Source organism: Alexandromys fortis, unplaced genomic scaffold (assembly GCF_014885135.2).
Source record: "Alexandromys fortis isolate MF-2015 unplaced genomic scaffold, M_Fortis_MF-2015_v1.1 scaffold_39, whole genome shotgun sequence".
In the NCBI taxonomy this organism is placed as follows: domain Eukaryota; kingdom Metazoa; phylum Chordata; class Mammalia; order Rodentia; family Cricetidae; genus Alexandromys; species Alexandromys fortis.
In genome coordinates this window covers 9879330-9898795 of record NW_026067918.1, presented here as the reverse complement: position 1 = coordinate 9898795, position 19466 = coordinate 9879330, and the positions used below count along the sequence as shown (strand labels likewise).

The 19466-nt window shown below is 52.3% G+C and overlaps 1 protein-coding gene across 2 annotated transcripts in view; it reads right to left on the bottom strand.

The window, feature by feature from the left end:
• Positions 1-189: 189 nt before the first annotated feature.
• Positions 190-19466, bottom strand: part of Sec14l1 (SEC14 like lipid binding 1) — a 45011-nt gene continuing 25734 nt past the window's right edge. For both annotated transcript variants that reach the window (XM_050140061.1, XM_050140062.1), the window contains exons 4-17: positions 19310-19441; positions 17580-17708; positions 16953-17190; positions 15803-15912; positions 13011-13200; positions 10804-10892; positions 9878-9948; positions 8772-8943; positions 8344-8478; positions 6059-6193; positions 3924-4175; positions 2825-3003; positions 2452-2553; positions 190-2106 (exon numbers count right to left, since the gene is read on the bottom strand). In XM_050140061.1, the coding sequence (XP_049996018.1) occupies positions 2100-2106; positions 2452-2553; positions 2825-3003; positions 3924-4175; positions 6059-6193; positions 8344-8478; positions 8772-8943; positions 9878-9948; positions 10804-10892; positions 13011-13200; positions 15803-15912; positions 16953-17190; positions 17580-17708; positions 19310-19441 (1941 nt within the window). In that variant the 3' untranslated portion in view covers positions 190-2099. The remainder of the gene's footprint in view (positions 2107-2451; positions 2554-2824; positions 3004-3923; positions 4176-6058; positions 6194-8343; positions 8479-8771; positions 8944-9877; positions 9949-10803; positions 10893-13010; positions 13201-15802; positions 15913-16952; positions 17191-17579; positions 17709-19309; positions 19442-19466) is intronic.

Sequence of the window (19466 nt, the reverse complement as noted above, 5' to 3'; positions counted from 1 at the left end):
AGAGGGAGCCAGGCTGTGCCAGTCACATCTGATACGCTGAACTGCAAAGGGCACAGCAGGACCTCGAGGGGCACAGAGTGACTGCAGCATCCACTCAGCAGCTTGGCCTCCCTTGCCTGTGGGCATCAGCAAGCCTCTTCTCGCCCCAATCTTAATACCCTGCAAAGACTTCCAAGAAGAAAAGGACGCTCCTCTTAAACAGTTCACATTTATTACTGTAACAATAAAAAATCTTTTAAAGACTATCAATATTGTATTACCAAGAGTGAGGTAATATGTTTATAAAACATTTACAGAATCTGATATGCAAATAATGGGTTCAGGAAGGAGAGAGAATTAAGACACTAGTAACAGACGGAGAACCCAGAGAGCTGGACTGGGTGGGAGGGCGAGACAGCAGCATTTCAGGACACGTGCCGGGCACTGTGAGAAGAGGCTCTGCACGGCACACATCACACCCAGTCACCCTCCCAAGGCAGCAGTGCCCTGTGGCCTGGGCGGCTAGAGCCTGTGAGTGTGGTCATGCGCTCAGCTCAGTTCTGAGGCACTGAGCAGGGCCACTTCTGAAGGGACTAAGGGGACAGATCTTCAGCCTGAGACATGGCTGCGACTCAAACAGTCCCACAAGCATCTCTGGGCACATGTGGACTGTCGCGTGAAGCGTTTTCTTGGAGGCTGTCAGCAAAATCGCCATCTGAGACACAGAGAGAGAGGGAAAGGGAGAGGGAGACAGGAGAGAGAGAGAGAGAGAGCAGGGCCATCTTCAGGTCCTTTAACTGGAGCTAGGAAGCCCTAATTGGAGCAGCATGGACGCAGTAACGATAGCCCTACTATGCTGTCTAGGAATGGCTGCCTCATGCACAGGGAATGCATGGCGAAGGGCCACAGAGGCCAGCAACACGAGTGCCGGGAGCCAGCAGGCTCACTGGCCAAGCCAGGCTGCTGTGGAGACTCTCCTCATGCTTGCTGACATGCCACAGCCTCTACAAAGCTCACAGACATCCATCTATGCCTCCGAGCGGCATCAACACATGATTCCACACTTGTCGTACACATTCACGGCCCTGTGGGTTTGGCACCCATCTTTAGACACGTTTACACACACACACACACACACACACACACAGAGAGATCCCAGGCCCTTCTCATGGAGATCAGCCACCTGCAACTTCCAGACAGCTCTGTAAGCAGTAAGCTTTCCCATAAAAGCTGTGAAGTCAGGGCCTGCTCAGACAGCAGGCTTTGGGAAGTGGGGATCAGAAAGAAAAAGACAAAGCCAGCCAGCCTCTGGTCGGCTTCTATAAAATGCTGATAAAACAAATTAAGTCCCACCATGCTCCCCCACCCCACCCCCCTGTCCCTCATGCACACAAACGGCACCTGCACACACCCCAACATCCATCACACGCCCAAGGCCACTACAAGCCATGCGCCACCCTGGAGAACATTCTTGGAGTCTCTTCTGCCACACTTCCAGAAGGAAGTGTCACCCACTACTTCCAACACCCGCTGAGAGCTGAGGATCCTGGGAGCTATGGGGGTGGGGACCCTGGGTGCTGAGTGCTGAGGACCCTGGGTCCTGAGGGCTGAGGACCCTGGGTGCTGAGGGCTGAAGGCCCTGGGTGCTGAGGGCTGAAGACACTGGGTTGGTGCTAAGGACTGGGGATCCTGGGTGCTGAGGGCTGAGGACCCTAGGTGCTGGCGGGCATAGAGCTGCCCACCTGCGGGAGGAAAAACAGCATTCAGCGGAGAATAGAACCCTCCCCTTCCCCAAGTTCATGGACAGAAAAATTTTGCTCTGAAAAATATCAAAAGATTTGAAGAGGAGGAAAGAGAAAGCAATGTTTAATGATGGCGGTGTTGTCGGGAGTCGTGGGGAGCCCGAGAGCCCCTCCTGGGCAGCGTGTCTGCTTAGGAGTGGGCTGGCTCCACCCCAGGACCGGGTGCTCCTGTAGGCTGCCGAGTCCTCAGAGGAAAGGGACCTCAAGGGCTGTCCTGAATCCACAGGCCACCTCCACTAACAGGGAGCCACGAGGGCTGCCTGCTGCAGCTTCAGTTCCGTGGAGGAGGCGGCTCGTCTCTGCAGGATGTCATACAAGTCATTCGCTAGTGGACAAGGTGGAGTTTGTTGGAAAAACGTTTTGCATCGACATGTGAGACCAGTCAGTCTCTTACTGTAGATAAACTACTTTTCTCTCGAGAGCCCTTGTGCTCTGGTTTGATTTTGTGCACGCTGCATACAAAATCTATGGCTACTGAGTTAAACTTAGGGTAGAGTTAAAGCTACCTGCCACGATAGTCTGGGACCAAGTGCTAGTATACCATCTGGAGAGCTAGCTGCTACCTAGAGGGTGAGGAGTCTGCGCATCCTGGGGTGGGTGGAGCACAGCAGCCGAGGAGGCCGAGGCGTCCTCCGTCCCTCCGCACTAGGCACTGGCTTCGCAGCACTACCTGGAAATCATGGAGCTGGAGTGTGATTGGCTGGAGGAGGTGGTGGCGGCACTCAGCTGTGAGAACCCACTGTGGCTGGACTCCAGGCTGGTCATGGAGCCTCTGCAAAGAAACCAAGAAAGAACAAGGAGTGAGGAAATGCCCTGAGCCACCCAGACGCCCACAATGCCTGCTGGACCCCGGCTCATCTCTATCTGCTTTTCCGCACTAGCACCTGCCAAGTAGGGATGGGGCATGAGTGTCCCACGGGAGGAATGCACGCCTTGTGGTTTGTCCACAGATGCCACTGCCCTCAGCAAACACCAGGCTGCACTCCTCTCCGACAGTCCCACAGAGTCCAGGCAGGGACCAGGCAGCCCCCCCCCACACACACCTGAAATCCTCGGACCCGATCACTTCTGTGTAGTACATCACTTTGCACTTGTGGGAGGAGACCTGCAGGGAGGCCAGCACGTCGTCCACTCGGGGGAGGTTGGTGGCGGAACACGCGGGCATGCTGTGGAACTTCCACTGCAGGATGTAGAAGCCCGGCCACCTGGTCACATGGGAGCCCTGCAGCAGAGAGCAGGGGAGCTCAGGACATCCTGCCAACCTTCAAACAGGTCTGACAAGCTTCAAGGGGAGGGTGTCCCGAGAGCTCGCCATCAGGAAACAGCCTGGCAACGTCCTTCTACCTACTAGATGCAGCCTGTGCTGAGGCCTTTGCCAGGTGCTGGGAAGGCAGCACACAACATGTTTGCTACCCTCAGCTACCTGCAACCTCTTGAGACCACTAGGCAGCAGGTGCTTGGCAGGGCGGTGGCTGTCAGGTGGGCCTGTGCTTTGGACAGAGATGTCAAGGCCACACTCCTGTCACACCCCAGCAGTCTGTTCCAGTGACTCCTTCCATCTGATGGAGACTCAGGAGAGCCAGCTTCAAAGGCTCACTACTTGAAGATGGGGGAGGATTCCCTTCCAAGCTACCTCAAGACCACGGATGTGCAGGCAGCTTGCATTTGCAAACCATACAGGGATACTGGGATGGAAAGCAGGCAGGTGTGGGGCAGAGGCATTGTGGGAGTGTGGGAGGAAGGCAGGCATTTACTGCCAGAGGCGCTGTGGGACCCAGCAGGGAGAGGCCTGCCAGGGACAACAGGAACCAGCCCAGCACGGTACAGAGCTGTCGTGTGTCCTAGCGAGAGCTGCAGTGGCCTCACACGTGCTCCTCTTGCTCCTGCCTGGTCTCTTCCTCTGAGGCAAAGCCATGCCACCACTCAGTGAGGTCACTGAGACCCGGATGTGTGCCTACAAAGTATTTCTTTCCTGAGTTTCTCGTGGCACCTGGGTGCAGACAGTCCTGGGAAATCCACTTATTTCAGTAGGTTCTGCTCTGGTCTCAGACCTTCCACCACTGTGCCCGGGCACCTTACGGGGTCTGACTGAGCAGGCCCACCTGTGCGGACAGTGACGCAGGGCGGCAGATGGCAGCTCACCTGCACACTCTCTCCTTCTTTGCAGATCAGCGGTGACTCCACCGTGCTGTAGTCCCGGCCCAGCTGCCACACTTTGTCTATGAGCTGCACGTTGTTCCCACCCGGAGAGGTGATGCTGTGGGCCCCCAGCGCGTCCTTCTTGGGTGGCTGGGGAGACCTCTTGGAGTGAAAAATATTAAAAACAATGTCCCCTTTGCACACGTCAAAATCCCAGGTGATCACTGAGGCGGCGTCCACAATCTGAATGAGAATCTGGAGAAAGAGATCCCATCAGTCACCAATCCACAGCACGAGGCCTGGCCTCAGCTGGAGCAGGAATGGCTCTAGGGACTGGCTCTATGGCTCAGATATGTGAGCTGGCAAAGGGGCAGGACAGATCAAGTGGGCAGTTCTCTTTGCCTCAGGGCACTCAGGCATCCAGATGCCCACCACCAGCCTACCCACTGCTCTCTCTAGTTCCAACTATGTGTTACCCATGAGGCAAATGGCTAGTTCCATGTGGACTCTGAAGAGTCCCACTCCTCATCTTCCGACACAGCTTAGGGACACTCATGAGCACGGACGTGGGATTCCGTGAACTGCCTCAAGCTAGGGAGACATGGCAGAGGCCCTACAGAAGAGAGGTGCATGGACAGAAGGATGCGCTGGTAGAGCCTCATGCTTGCGCAAGGCATGCAAGGGGGTGGAGAGATCAGATGTGCTCTGGGGGTGACTGCCGTCGGTACAGAGTGCCAATCCCAAGCCTGACATCTATCCTTCATCTGAAGTCCCAGAGGGAAGAGGCAGGTCTGGGAGGAAGGTGTGAGGCTACAAAGCAGAAGCAGCCATGCAGTCTGCTGCCTTGCTCCTCCAACCCGTCCATGACCCTCTGAAGGCACAGGGCCCCAGTCACAGCAGAGGCTGCACTAAAAGGTGCAGCATATTCTCTTCATCAAAGTAGCTGCCAAGAGCACTCTTTCAAGAGACCGTGGGCCCTGTGCCGACCGGCAATGGTGACACTCTAAGCAGTATTCTTTGATGTGTGCTTTCTTTACACCCCGAGGCAGAATGGAGCTTTTACTGTCAACACTGACAGGTGCTATGCGACTCAAGCCACAGTGAGTCCCTGAGCCTTGCAACAAAGACAAGACTGACAGCTGCCTGGTAAACAGCTCATCCACCCCAGCCTGCCCACCACATGAGAGATGAAGGCAAATGATTCCTGGGACAGCCAAACATCCAAGGTCCCCTGCATGGGATCATGAGGGAGGGGAGCACACTGGATTTGTGCCTGCTCGTTCACAGCACAGCCCCAGGCTCACTCAGCGTGCCTCTACGTATCTAGTGGTCAGCTGTCTGGACAGCACCTGGCAGCTGAACAGAGGCTTGCCGCAGCAGAAAGCCATCCGTGGAGCCAGCACTCCATGGACGGAGGGGTCTGTTCTGTATAAGTGCTGCCTCCCACCAAGAACACAGCAACATGCGTGCCTAGAGCTAAGCAGAGGGTGGGCCAGCCATGCTCACACCACAGGGACGGGGGAGCCATGCTCCACCACAGGGACGGGGGAGCCACGCTCACGCCACAGGGACGGGGGAGCCACGCTCACGCCACAGGGACGGGGGAGCCATGCTCCACCACAGGGACAGGGGAGCCACGCTCACGCCACAGGGACGGGGGAGGGCTTGCCAAACAGGAGCTTTGCTGCTTCTCCCCTTGCCACCACACCCCATGCTGGAAAGAAGGGAAAGAAGATGTGCTCATTTCTCATTCCTGACAGTCCCTTCAGAGCAACAAAAGCCAGCAAAGACTGCAAGAAAGACAAATGACCAGAACCCAATCAAGAAAAACTATCGAGCAAAACTTGTCCCATGAAACCATCAAACCAAATCCAGGAGCTGGAAACAGCCCTCCCCAGGCAAGACCTGTTCTGCACGGGGTTGAGGATCTCAGGGAAGTGGCAGTCGATGGGCTAATGAGCTTTCAAGGTTCACTCTGGTCAGACAGCAGCATCCCGAGGCAGCTCTGCCCTTCAGTGCCGCCATTTCCCAACACCAGTGCCAACAAAACCTAAAGCCAAGACCAGACGAAGGAGCCAAGGACCCTAAGGGAAGTGCTGCCTGTCTGGTGGTAGGTGGGAGAAGCCTAGCGCGGGCACCTCATGCGGGGCTCCTTTGAACACGCTGGCAGACTGGTAGATGGTCTCTGTCCAGAGCTTCGGGTCCTCATTTTCCAGCTCCTCTGCAGTCCTGTACAGAGATTTGGGGACCAGTCCACCCTCTGGTACATCACACTAGAAAGGAAAACATGGCAGTGAGAGACGTGTAGAGGCCAGGAAGCCCCTCATCCCACATGCCCACCTCCTGGGGCAGCTGGGTTAATGGAGGACACTGGCAACGTTATCAAATACTCTGTAGTACTTAGCAAAATATCTGTGCAGCCCACTTAGATCCAAGTGTTTTTACTTTGGATAAATGAGAACTAGCTGCAGCTGGTTTAGCACGGGATTCACACTAACATGCGTGAGGGACGGAACTCGAGTATTAGACTTTACAGCGCCCTGGAAAGGAAGCGCGATCAGTTGAGCAGAGATCCATTCCCAACAGCCACCCACAGAAACCAGTCACTCGGGGCACAGCCCAGCGGCACAGCCTAATGCACACCAGGCTCCGGGGTTCATCCTCAGCACCACAAAAGGGAAGGAAGGAAACCAAGATACGCTAAAGCAAGCTCCCTATGTAACCTTGGTCAAACAATAATGAATCAGCCAAAACTTGACAAAAGACTATTACCTGAACTGACTTGAAAAAGCTGAGCTGACTCTGAAGCTATTCTCACTGTAGATTCTCTAGCTGACCTTAATAGAGCAAACTCGTATACAAGTGCATGAAATCTCAGCGCTCCCGAGATGATCAACCCGGAAGTAACTCCACAGAGAGCAAAACTGCAGCTCTCAGCCTGTAGCACAGCAGCAGCAGGGAGGTCCCTGCAGTCACCCAAGGTCACAGACGGTGGTGTGGACAGTGCTGCTCTGCAGCACTGAGGGTGTGGAGACAGGAGGACCGTGAGTTCAGGGCCAGCGTAGCTACATAATGAGACTGTGTCTCAAGGAAAACAAACACACACTAGCCTGGCCCAAGGTTCAATACCCCTGCCCACAGGGAAGTCAAGAGAATTCATGAACGACTCTTGACAGGCAGCCTGAGGAGCCACTGTGGAGAGTTGAGAGCGGGCCTCGAGAGGCCTTAGCCTGACTCTGAGCACATCACAACACCAGTAAATACTGACGTTAGGGCGCTGAGCCTTCTGCCCCAACTCAATTCTTGTCCTGACAACAGTCATGGCTACCACAGCCTGGCCCATGCTTTAACCTTGCTTGGGATCACTCTGGTCGCAACTACATGCTCTTTGTACTGCGATGACACCATCAATCTCCCTCATGAAGCCAAAGCTCAGCCCTTCTGTTTCCTAAATTCCTCCGGCCATTTGGAGAAACCACACTGAAAGCTCAACTCTTCACAGCCAGACAATTCCAGGATACACACCTCAGAAGACCCCCATCGGGGTCAAGTATGACAAGAGCCTGCTAAGAACTTGACCCCTGCTGCTTCCATTGCTACTGTGTGTCATGGAGCCAGGCATTTGTCTCTGTGGCTTCTGTTCCCTGAACCCTCACGTCAGGCTTCTGGGCGCAACCTCCATGTTCTGGCATCAAACTCCTGCACCCAGCACAGGGCGGGCCAGCAGTGTCTGCTTAACTATCCACACCTCACGCCATAACACCCCAACCTACAAAGGACAGAAGCAATTCCTCTATTTTCAACTTTGAGTATTATGTGGGTTTACTTAAGGAAAGGAGAAACAGTCTTGGGAGTTGATTCTCCATCTCACAGGTGTTTTAAGGCCGAGCAGACGGCCCAACAGGTGAGGCGGTTGTCATGCACTGAGGACCGAGTCTGGATGCCCAGCGCCTCTGTGAATGCTGAGAGGGCTGAGCGGCCTGCTGGGACTCCACTTCCTGAGAGGTGGGAGGGAGGGACCGACCCTGGAGCATGCTGGCTAGACAGACTCACCTGATTAGTGCGTCCTGGGTTCAAATGAGAGGCCCTGCCTCAGTTAACAAGACGGGAGACCAACTGAGTCAATCTCGGGCCTACATGCTCACATCACACAGAGATAAGTAAAAAAAAAAAAATGTAGTTCTGAAACACGCACAGCTTCTCTGAAGAGTCAAGATGTGTTTTACACAGGCTGCGTGAATAAAGGCAGCTGCAGGGCATCGGACCCTGTAACACGCTCCTGAGTGTTAATGTACCACGTCAGCAACAGACTCCTCAGCGGCCTAGTCTAGTCAACAAAGCAAAACCAGCAGCCACCCAGTTCAGAAAACCTTCAGTGCAAACAAGTGTTTGGCCCTGGCATGGGTGCTTGCCCAATACGTACCATGCACTCCCCGCTCAGGAAATCTGGAATTATCTCTTTATCGATGTAATCCAGCAGGCCTCCAGGGCCCTGGTAGTCATTTCCCGCATAAATGAGGAATTTCCTTCTTGTGTTGTCGTCAATAAATGGACTAACCTGAAACCAATCAGACAAAACAGTGACGTCATCTGCTGCTGCGGTTCAGGGGATCAAGCCTGCACCGCAACAGCACGCACGGGTGAGGGGCGGGTGGGTCGCAGCTCTCAGGCACTCTGTGACATCCCTGGCAAAGCACTAGGTCCCTCAGGGAAATCCCACCTAGTTCCCTCTTTAAGAATCAGAAGCACTTTATATCTGGGTTTATTTGCTTTCTCCTGCCTAGCTGAGACCTCAGTGGGAGGCAGGTACTGAGCATGCCCCGATGGCTACAGAACAGCATCTAAACCCACCAGTGTCCAGAGGACAGGAAAGACCCTGGGAGCTCGGAGGATGAGGAGGCGGCCCAGCGTCTCTGGGTAGTTAGCCTCCACCACCTCGATGATGCGCAGCAAGGCTTTGACTCCAGGTCTCCACAGATGGCGCATGTTCAGTCCTTCAAGGTCTACCAGGCAGGTCCACGAGCTACAGATAAAACCAAGATGTGTCTTAGTAACAGATGGTAACTTGGCAAATGGCGTCCTATTTCATTTTCTTCTTTTGATATAATCACACACTCTTATCTGCGTGCATGAAGCACAGACAGGCAATGACAGGAGCAAAGCCTGAACCACAAGGCCAAGTCCTGACAGAGCACAGCGAGTCTATGAACTGCTGACATCCCAAGGCTCAGGAAGCAGAGGCAGGAGGATCTGGAGTTCAAGGACAGCCTGGCTAATGAGACCCCAGCTCTGAAAAGGCCCCCTCAGACCTGCTCAGTGCTGAGCATCCTGATGCTGCCCCCCCAGCCTGTCACCAAGGCAGACACTTGGCACTGACACACGGAGTGTAAACTGCAAGGACGACCGTACTCACAGGTACAGCGCTGCCTCCGGAACTGACAGGCACTGTGAACAGGACCCTGAACATCCTGGCCCGGCAGAACCTACGCTGCTCAACCGGAGACAGGGTCTCATGTAGCTCTGGCTGGTGTTGAATTGTACAAAGCTGAAGCTGGCCTTGAACTCTTATCCTCCTGCCTCATTTCCCAAGTACTGGGATTACAGGAGTGACCTATCATGCCTAGCTTTTCTAAGTGTTTTTCTTTTAAAAGTTTTCTCTGCCCGTTTTCAGAATAGTATTCCACAATTAGAAGCTGGTTCATCAGGAAGAACTGGGGGTGGGGGGAAGAAGTCCAACGGGCAAACCGCACGTGGTCCTGGCTCCTAGGACCACAGAGCGGCAACTCAGGGCTGACAGATATGAGATCCTGGCACTGCCCCTGGGACTGACCTTATCACTTGTTTTCCAACCTTCCAGACTACTTGGAAACAGTCAGCTATCAGGCTGTGGTGCCAAAGATCAACTAAAAGAACTTAGTTCCTGTTCTTTATATGGACGGAGATAAGGCCCCACCAACCTGATTGGCCGGCCGAAGACTTTGGTATTTTCTTCACATCGTCTTAGGCCTTCTTCGTTTATGGAAAGAACCTGTAAGCAAATGACGATGGCCAGGGTCAATCCAAAGGCAAAGAAACATCAAACTTAACAGTGGGGTTAAGGCAGCAAGACACAGCCACACACGGCCACGGCACCTCTTCACACCCCACAAGGCAACAATGACTGCTTCACTTGCAGACAGTAAACAGCAGCATCAACAGGAGAAAGCAGGCAGGCCAAAGAAAACACCGGTTCAGAGTCACCTGAGCAGGGAGAACTGACGTGGGGGGATTTGCAGACAGACTTATTCTGGATAGGAGGAGAAGGGTGTGGAGTGTGGGTACACCCTGGTCTCCCCGTATCAGCCAAGACAGAGGCAGGGAAAACAGCTGCTGGGGGGGGTGTAAGGATTCTTGGGTAGAGCAGTAAATGTATGTATGTGTGTGTGTGTGCGCACACGTAAAAACACACATGGCTGGGCACAGGCACCTAAAAGAATACACATCAAAACAAGAGGTATAAATACTGGGGGAGATGGGGTTTGTTTTTTTATGTCTTAGTTTGTTTTCAAACTGAAAAAACAGATTCTTCTCTGGGCCAGGGGTGCAGCAGATTTGGGGAGATACAGGGGTGGCCTGGAATCAGGTGACAGCTCAGCAGCCTAAGAAAGGGGCCATCAGCCTGTAAAAGGGAAGATTCAACAGAAAGAGATCTGGCAGGAGGTGTGACGTGGGAACCGTCTCCTGGGGCTTGCGCTGTGTGTCCTCCTCAGAAGCCTTTCTGCAGAACACATCTCCCCAAGCGTAGGGCATGCGTACTTGTCCCAGTAGCCAGCTACGATGCCTCAGTCCTGCTGGTAGCAAGCATGAAGCCAGCACGCAGTCCAGTGTTCCCCGTAACACTCACGTATCGCAGCAGGGCTTCCTCTCCGAGGGCTCGCACCAAGCCCTTGGTGTCCATCTGCCCCAGTCTGAGCACGTACAGCGGTCGCCCGTCTGCAGAGAGGCAAGGAGGAGGCTGGGGTGAGTGGCAGGGCATGGCTCTGCGAGGACTCACAAGGGCCAGGGAGCAGCACCAGGCCAGAGGTTCCTCCTGTGAGACCTTGTGTTTGTCCCTGGCATAGCACAGAAAGGCTGCCCAGGGAAGCAAGAAAACACGTGGAGCCCTGGCCTACTCTGAGGAGCAAAGGGAGACTAGCTTCTGTGTAAGGATGCCATGGGAAAGGGCAACCAAGTCAGCTGATAGCAACTGACAGGACCCGGGCCCACACTGCTGGGCTGGGCCAGGCCAAGTGGGACTGAGCTGGGTGCAGCCGCCTGGCTCCCCGACATGAATAACCATGGCTGCTGCTGAGTTCAGTGTTCACTGCAGGGGACGTCAGCATAGCCACATATTTTCTATGAACACAGAGGCTTTTTTAAATTATGAAACAATTTTTCCATAAATTATTAAGAAGTTATTGTCAAGATTTTTAAAAAGTCGGCCTTGGGCTGGAGAGATGGCTCAGCGGTTAAGAGCATTTCCTGCTCTTCCAGAGGTCCTGAGTTCAATTCCCAGCCACCACATGGTGGCTCACAACCATCTGTAATGAGGTCTAGTGCTTCAGGCATAACGCAGAAAGAATATTGGATACATAATAAATAAACAAACAAACAAACAAATAAATATTAAAAAAAAAGTCAGCCTTCCTTCCTAAGGACACACATCTGGAAACCCACTATGTACCACAGCCAACACGTGCTGGGTCTATGGCTCCCTAGCCCAGAGGGCCAGTGAACAGAGCACCTAACTCATGATAGAATCTGTCATCACCCACAAGAGTACAGACAATCGCAGGCCAGAGCACACCCTACACTCGTGACCCTGGACCCAGGCCAGCATCCTCAACACACCAGGTCGGCTGTCATCCTGCCTGGGACCAACACCTGACCCCTGGGGAACATCACCTGCAGCCCATATCTCACTGTGTAGTTCTGGCTGGCTTGGAATTTGCTCCAGAGATGAAGTTGACCTCGAACTCACAGAGATCAGCCTGCCTCTGCCTCTCAAGGGGTGGGATTACAAACTCCAACACACCTGACTCTACTGACATTTAGAAAAACACATTTTTTTTTTTTTTAAAAATCTTTTGTTTGAGACAGGGTCTCAGCTGTAACTCTGGCTATCCTGGAACTCACTGTGTTGTCCAGACTGGATTCACTACCTGCCTGCCTGCCTCCTAAATGATGGATTAGAGGCATGAGGCACCACAGCTGGTCTGTCAAGATCTTATTACCAAAACTTCTTAACCTTCAAGAGTTGAGCCACAAAGTGGAATAAAAATAAATATTATATTTTCAGCAAAAATTAATAAAGTAATGGACATCAAAGTACACAGTCTTGTGTCTCTGTATTCAGGATCCTAATGTAAGAGGATCTAGAGTTCAGGGTTAGCCTATGCTACATAAAGAGACCCAATGTCAAACAGAAACCCAGAAGTTACTCAATTATATACAATATTAAAAACAAAACAAAAAGGTGAGTTAAAAGCTCCTATTAGCTATTTAAGAGAGTTTAAGGCTAGCCTGGGCTACAGTACAAGACCTTATCCCAAAAAATAAAAACAAAAGCAAAAATTAATAAAGCTATAATTAATCTGGAGACCTACATTCCCAAAGTAAAATACAAGGTTTTCAGGACTTGCTGATCTGAAAGGACATGTTCAGCGGGGGGAGGAGCACATTTTCTAGCGTCCTGTCACATCTGCGTGAGCACAGTGCCACCCTGCACAGCTGGCAGGCTCTAGGTCAGCAGCCAGGTCAGTCGACACAGCGTATCCTCCCACAAGGCTGAGGCGGGTGAGGGGCTGGGGGAGGTTCCAGGGGTGGCTGGCATGCCCTGGTGCTGGGCCTCGGCCCTCAGTGAGCCCTTCTGCACCGTCTGCAGCAGGAGACTGGGCCAGGTAGCTCTGTCTACTGTGCTACTGAGCTGTGCCACACCCTGCAGTGCTCTCCTGAGAACCACGTCCCAGTCTGGCTGTCCAGACTTGGGTGATGGTCTTCTAGCCACACCAGCAGTCACGTGGTACAGGGTGACACAAGCACAGAGCTGTGGCCACGTCAGGTTCACCCCACCTTTGTCATGGTGATGCCAGCCTCCAGCGTAGTAATCCTGAAGGACCTGGGGCGGAGTCCAGGTATCCAGGATGTAATCCACCTGGTGCTGCTTCCGCCAAGTTAGAGACTGACACATGATCTCTCTGGCTTTGTCAATATTAAAATCCCGGGCACGCAGAAACCGGAGAATATGCTCATCCTTCGGGATCTAGGAGAAGAGAGATTTCCAGGCTATGTGGGAGGTGCTGGGGGAAAGTCTACCTACTGTGGTAGTCTGAATGTAATTGGCCCCATAAGTTCATAGAGAGTGGCACTACTGGGAGGTGTGGCCTTGTTGGAGGAGGTGTGTCACTGTGGAGATAGACTTTGAGGTCTCACGTATGCTCAAGCCACACCCAGTGAGACAGTTCACTTCCTGTTGCCTATGGATCAAGATGTTAGGACTCTCAGCTCAGCCCCTTCTCCAGCACCATGTCTGCCTGAACTCCATGTTGTACCATGATGATAATGGACTAAACCTCTGAAACTATAAGCCACCCAATTAAATGTTTTTCCTTTATAAGAGTTGCCATGGTTATGGTGTCTCTTCTGAGCAACAGAAACCCTACTTAAGACACCTACCTACTGCCAACAGTGAGCCACACTGTTCATAATGCCGAGGAGCAGCATTCCTAGGTGGAGCACAGCATGGAGTAGAAAGCTTTTCTAGCAGGTCCATCCCTCATGCCACCAAAAAAGTTGCCAGAAAAGTTACCACTGGTGTCATAAAAAAAGCAGAACTGGGAAATCCGCCCCGACTTCAGCTGAGCAAAGTAAGGAGGAAGCAAACTGACCTCTGCTTGTTTAAGGCAAAGGCAGGGTCTCACTCTGGCTGGAACTCACTATGTGGACCAGACACAATGACCCGTCTGCCTCTGCTTCGATTAAAGGCATACACCACCACAACCAGTTGTAAACAGACTTCTTAAACATCCAGTCCCAGCCCCACGCACACTCTGGGCTCTGGGTGAATTGTAGCAAGATCACTTTTCTGTACACAGTATACTTCAAGAGCTGATGTGGACAAGATGGTGGTACTGTCACACCGGAATGTTCTCTAGGATGCTTGCCAGAATGTTCTCATCCATAGGACGCTCGCCTGGATAAAGAGGAAAGCTGAGGCTGTTCCCAGCCTGCTCTGGGCCAGCTATCATCCTCAAGGCTAGAGACTCATGAACTAGGGCTGTGGGACAATCAGGGGCCAGGAAGTGAATGAGAACAACAGCCACTCACGGCATTCCTGGCCATGTGAGGCAAAGCCAGGCCGCGGATGTGGCATCAATCATCTGAAAAGAATTAGTTACACAGAGGTGATTAAGAATGTGGGTGCTGGAGTGGGGCAGGGAGCAGGGTGCACACACATAATCCCAGAGCTTGGGTGGCTGGCACAAAAGGATCAAAAGTTCTCTACTATTTGGGACTGGAGATACAGATCAGAGGTTAAATATGCTATGTAGACATACATGGAAGCAAAACACCCATAAACATAAAATAAATTTTTTAAGAGATCTTTTTTAAAGTTTGAAGCTACAATAAGACTCTCCCAAAAAAGAAAGTGGGGGAGAGGGTAGGGCCGAAGAGACAGATCAGCAGGTAGGGGCACCCTAGGACCCAGGTTCAATCCCCAGCTCTCACAGGGAGGCTCACAACCATCTCGAACTCCAGTCCCATGGAATGTGATGCCCTCTTCTGGCCTCTACGGACACTGCATGCACATGGTACACACATACACAGGCAAGAAAAACATTCACACACATAAATAAATAAAATAAAGATTTAAATAAACAGAACTTCTCGCCCTAATAAGCTGGTTACCTACATTTCTTTTAAAATCAAAACGGAGGTGAGGGGACAGAACAGGACTGTGGGTGCTGGAACCAAGTGGCTTGAGCTGCAATCCTGCTTTATCATGCAGCAGCCCCAAGGCCTCAGTTACTTGCCTGAGCCCTCACTGCCTGGTTGCTTAGACCACAGGACAGTAGGAGCTGGAGCAGCCACTACACAGCTGTCCAGGGCAGCTGCTCCTCTGTGGCTGCTTCCCTAACAACTGGCGATATGCAGCTGTAAACCCAGGCAACCAGGCCCATGGGACCAGGCAAGCCACACATGATGCCCAGCTCCCTTTATCTGGCCTGTTTTTTATAAACCTCACTCCTGTGGGACTAGGGTCTCCCCCAATCTCAGAATCAAAGCTCCACTGTGATGGGAGGGCAGGCGACATTCTCCTGAATAACAAAGTATAATGACATACGTGTATTAGAGTGTCACAGAGAAGAGGATTTCTTTGTATAAGGCCAACACTTTAAAACACGCTCCAGCAGCCGGGCGGTGGTGGCGCACGCCTTTAATCCCAGCACTCGGGAGGCAGAGGCAGGCGGATCTCTGTGAGTTCGAGACCAGCCTGGTTTACGAGAGCTAGTTCCAGGACAGGCTCCAAAACCACAGAGAAACCCTGTCTCGAAAAACCAAAAAAAAAAAAAAAAAAAACCACGCTCCAGCTCCTCAACACAGACAGACACTATGTTCTACTGATTGGCATGTCGTGGGTTCTAAGCTAGACCTTTCTCTGTGAAACACAGGGAACATAGCTACCTGCCTGTGGAAGGCATCTTAAGCCTGCCATGAGGATCTGGCACCACAGACACACTCGTGGTATTTCGGGTGGGAGGAACAGGTCAACAGACATGGCAAGATCTTTACTCTGTAGCCTCCAGTGAGACCAGAGCCTGCAGGATCCACGGTCAGCAGCGCTGACAGCAGCTAGCACTCACTTTGCCCTTGTGCGTCTCCTGGAGCCACTGGCGCAGTCGGATGAGGCAGCTCTCCTGGAGCGGGGTCAGGTCACCCAAATATCTCTTGATGTAGTCGGCATCTAGCTTGTCTGGAATTTAAGGTACATGGCGTTATTTCCACAGAGAAAGAACCCTTCTCTCAGTGAGGCTGGAGTGGGGGCGGGGCAAGGCAGCAACTGTCCTGGGCAGCCTTTAGGGAGGCATCACTGATAACCACAGGTAAGTAAGCGGTCTTTAAGATCAGATCCCCGATAAACACAGGCGGGTTCCGAGCCTCCTCCGCCTGTAATTTCAGTACTACAAGGACAGGCTGATGGCTTAATAGATACAATGCACACTCATCTTCAACATGGGGCCTGAGTTCAAACGCACAGCCCCGAATCTCTTTCCCCAGCTGACTGTCCAAAGGCAAGCAGAACAAAAGAATGATAGACACCATTATCTTAACAATGTTTTCTGATTTCCCCCCTATTTTCTAAACTTTCTATAACTAGAAATTAAAAACTTGTGTTTTTATATATGTGCTTAGCTGGAGAGATGGCTCAGTGGTTAAGAGCACTGGCTGCTCTTCCAAAGGTCCTGAGTTCAATTCCCAGCAACCACATGGTGGCTCAAAACCATCTGTAATGAGATCTGGCGCCCTCTTCTGGTATAGGGGCATACATAGAGACAGAATTATTTATACATAATAAATAAATACATACATATACATATATATGTGCTTAGCACACAGAAAACTGTACACAAACCCTGGCCCATCCCTGTCACTAGCGTGTGACCACTCAACTGCGCTGTGCCCAGCAAACATAGACATGAACTGAGGCAGCCGACTGGTCCCTGGGGCTGAGAGTGGGAGCTGCGCAGAGGAGGGCATAGGACCTGGGTGACGAAAACGCTGTCACTATCATCAATCAAAACACACGGAAAACACTTCCTGGTCCAAATCAGTGGACAACTAGAAATAACTTCCATTTAACGAACAAGAATAAAACAGATGTGCTCTCTAAGTGGGAGGCTCAGAAAACACGGTCAGACATGGATGGGTTTCTCTTCTGTGCAAGGCCGACTGTCACAGACAGAGCCGTGGGGAGGAGAGAGGCCCCGGGTCCCCAGACTATGCCAGGCTCACCGTCAGGGGTTCCTACCACAGGCTCAGATGCTGGGCCTGGGCTGCTGATGCCTTCCCCACTCAGCCCCTCCTTGAGGGCAGCAGCATCTGGGACAAGGACAGCAGAAGATGTGGCTTGACTCTTGCTTGATGACAGTGTTTCTGATGAGGGCTGCAGAGAGGGCGGGGTCCACCGGGGCACAAAGGTGATGCCCTCCTCCTCCAGCTGCCGCAGGTAGTATTCGATGATTTCTTTTCCCTTCGAGACAAGACAGGTATCCTGTAAGCATGCATCCACCACCCAGACATCTCACCCTCACCAGCTTCTAAGACATTCCCCAAACCAGAATCTGGGGGCTGTGGACACAGCTCTGTGGCGGACTGCTAACTTAGCACACACATGACCCCAAGTGAGTTCAATCCCCCAACCCCTCACCTGTTCACCCCCAAAATAATTCTCACTGAGAGCAGTGGAAACACCCATAACCCTGACACATGGGAGGCTGAAGCAAGACAATTAGGAGTTTGTTTGAACTAGGAAAATCTTGTCTCAACAAGTAAACAGTAAACTAAAAGACAACCAGGCTGTGGTCACTCTCTCAGAGACTGCCGCCTCCTTTTCCATAAAATCCCAAGAAAGACACTCACTTTTTTAATGTTGCTGGTATATTGTTTCATGGCAATTTTTTCCACTGTACTTTCAAAACCAAAGAAGGATTTGATATCTAAACTTGCAGACTGTTCAAAGCAGGTCCAGTCTTCGTTCTCAGGGTGAACCTGCAGGCAGAGAACCCAATCCCATTACTGCGCTCGCAATGGAGGCATCACATCCGCTCCCCAGCTAGCTGACCAGTACCCAGAAGAAGCAAGTTTAATGGTGTCACTGTCGTGGGGAAGGAGAAAGGCAGGGCAGAAAACTGCCCAGATGGACTCAGACACTCCAAGGCCCTCATCACAACCTCACAACTTTCTGGAAATGACAAACACACACAGAGCCTTTCAGCTCCAGCCCTTCATCCACTCACCCAGCTCCTGTGATGCTGAACATGGACAGAAAAAGAGCCACGGGCCGGGCGGTGGTGGCGCATGCCTTTAATCCCAGCACTCGGGAGGCAGAGGCAGGCGGATCTCTGTGAGTTCGAGGCCAGCCTGGTCTACAAGAGCTAGTTCCAGGACAGGCTCCAAAGCTACAGAGAAACCCTGTCTTGAAAAACTAAAAGAAGAAAAAAAAAAAAAAGAAAAAGAGCCACACTGTGTGCTGCTCGGGCTCCCAGAGAGAGCCAGACTGTGTGCTGCTCGGGCTCCCGGAGAGAGCCAGACTGTGTGCTGCTCGGGCTCCCAGAGAGAGCCACACTGTGTGTCGCTCGAGCCCGGAGAGACAGATAAGCCACAGACAGATGGGAAGGTCACAGGAACACTATGGAGAAGCTTCCGTGGGGCTGAAGGCTAGAGAAGGGACATAGCTGGCTGCAGGGCACAGCAAGGAGTGGGAAGGAGGGACAGACAGGTGTCTGTGAGGGCTCTGGGCTCCTCTGCAGGAGAGGAGGTTGTGGGCTTGAACCAAGGGAAGACAAGTGTGACATGTGTGGACTCTGTGTGGAGGACAGGGCAGGAGGCTAACCGCTGAAGCAGGGACCAGGAAGGGCATCTCTCACACTCTGAGAAAGAAGTTCCTGAAGTAAGTATATGCAGTGAGGACCACAACAGACAGATGGTCAGAGCTCTACACTCAAGGACACTCAAACCCTGGCTTCAAACACACAACTAGAGTCAAGAAGCTGGGCCAGGAAAAAGACAAACAACTTCATACTTAAAACCAGTCAGGAAGCTGGCCTTGTACTACTCACTTGCCTTTAGTCTGAGCACTTGGGAAGCAGAGGCAGGTGGGCCTCTGTGAATCCCAGTCCATCCTGGGCTACAGGATGAATTCAGGCCAGCCTGGGCTACTTGGTGAGACCCTGCTTCAAAAAATACAATCTAATCCAGAGCTGAGTGCGACGGTGCACACTTATAACCCAGCACTCAGCCGAGTGTGACGGTGCACACTTATAACCCAGCACTCAGCCGAGTGCGACGGTGCACACTTATAACCCAGCACTCAGGAGACAAGGCAAGAGGAGAGCGGCAAGTTAAGGCTAGTCTGGTCTACATGGCAACTTTCAAGACGGGGGCACAGAGCGAGTCCCTGCCTTAGAAACAACAGTCACGGCATCAGCTGGCAGCCCCGACTGTCACAAGGATACAGCGTGCTACACCACTCCTCAACTGTGCCGCTCATCCCAAAGGAGAAGCAGCAGCTGGTGAAAACACCAAGAGCCATCCTGTTTCAACAGTGGTCGCACGTGGCCTCGGAGCCCGAGACCGGGGTCACGACTCACCGTGTAGCAGCAGTGCTCGTGGATGATGACCCGGTTAGAAAACGTCTCGTTGTGCGCCTCGATGTGCAAAGTGCGCTCTCGAGAATTCAGGGAGTTTTTCTGGACAAAATAAACATAATCGACTCCTGCAATCTTTAAGAAGAGACAAGAAGAAAAA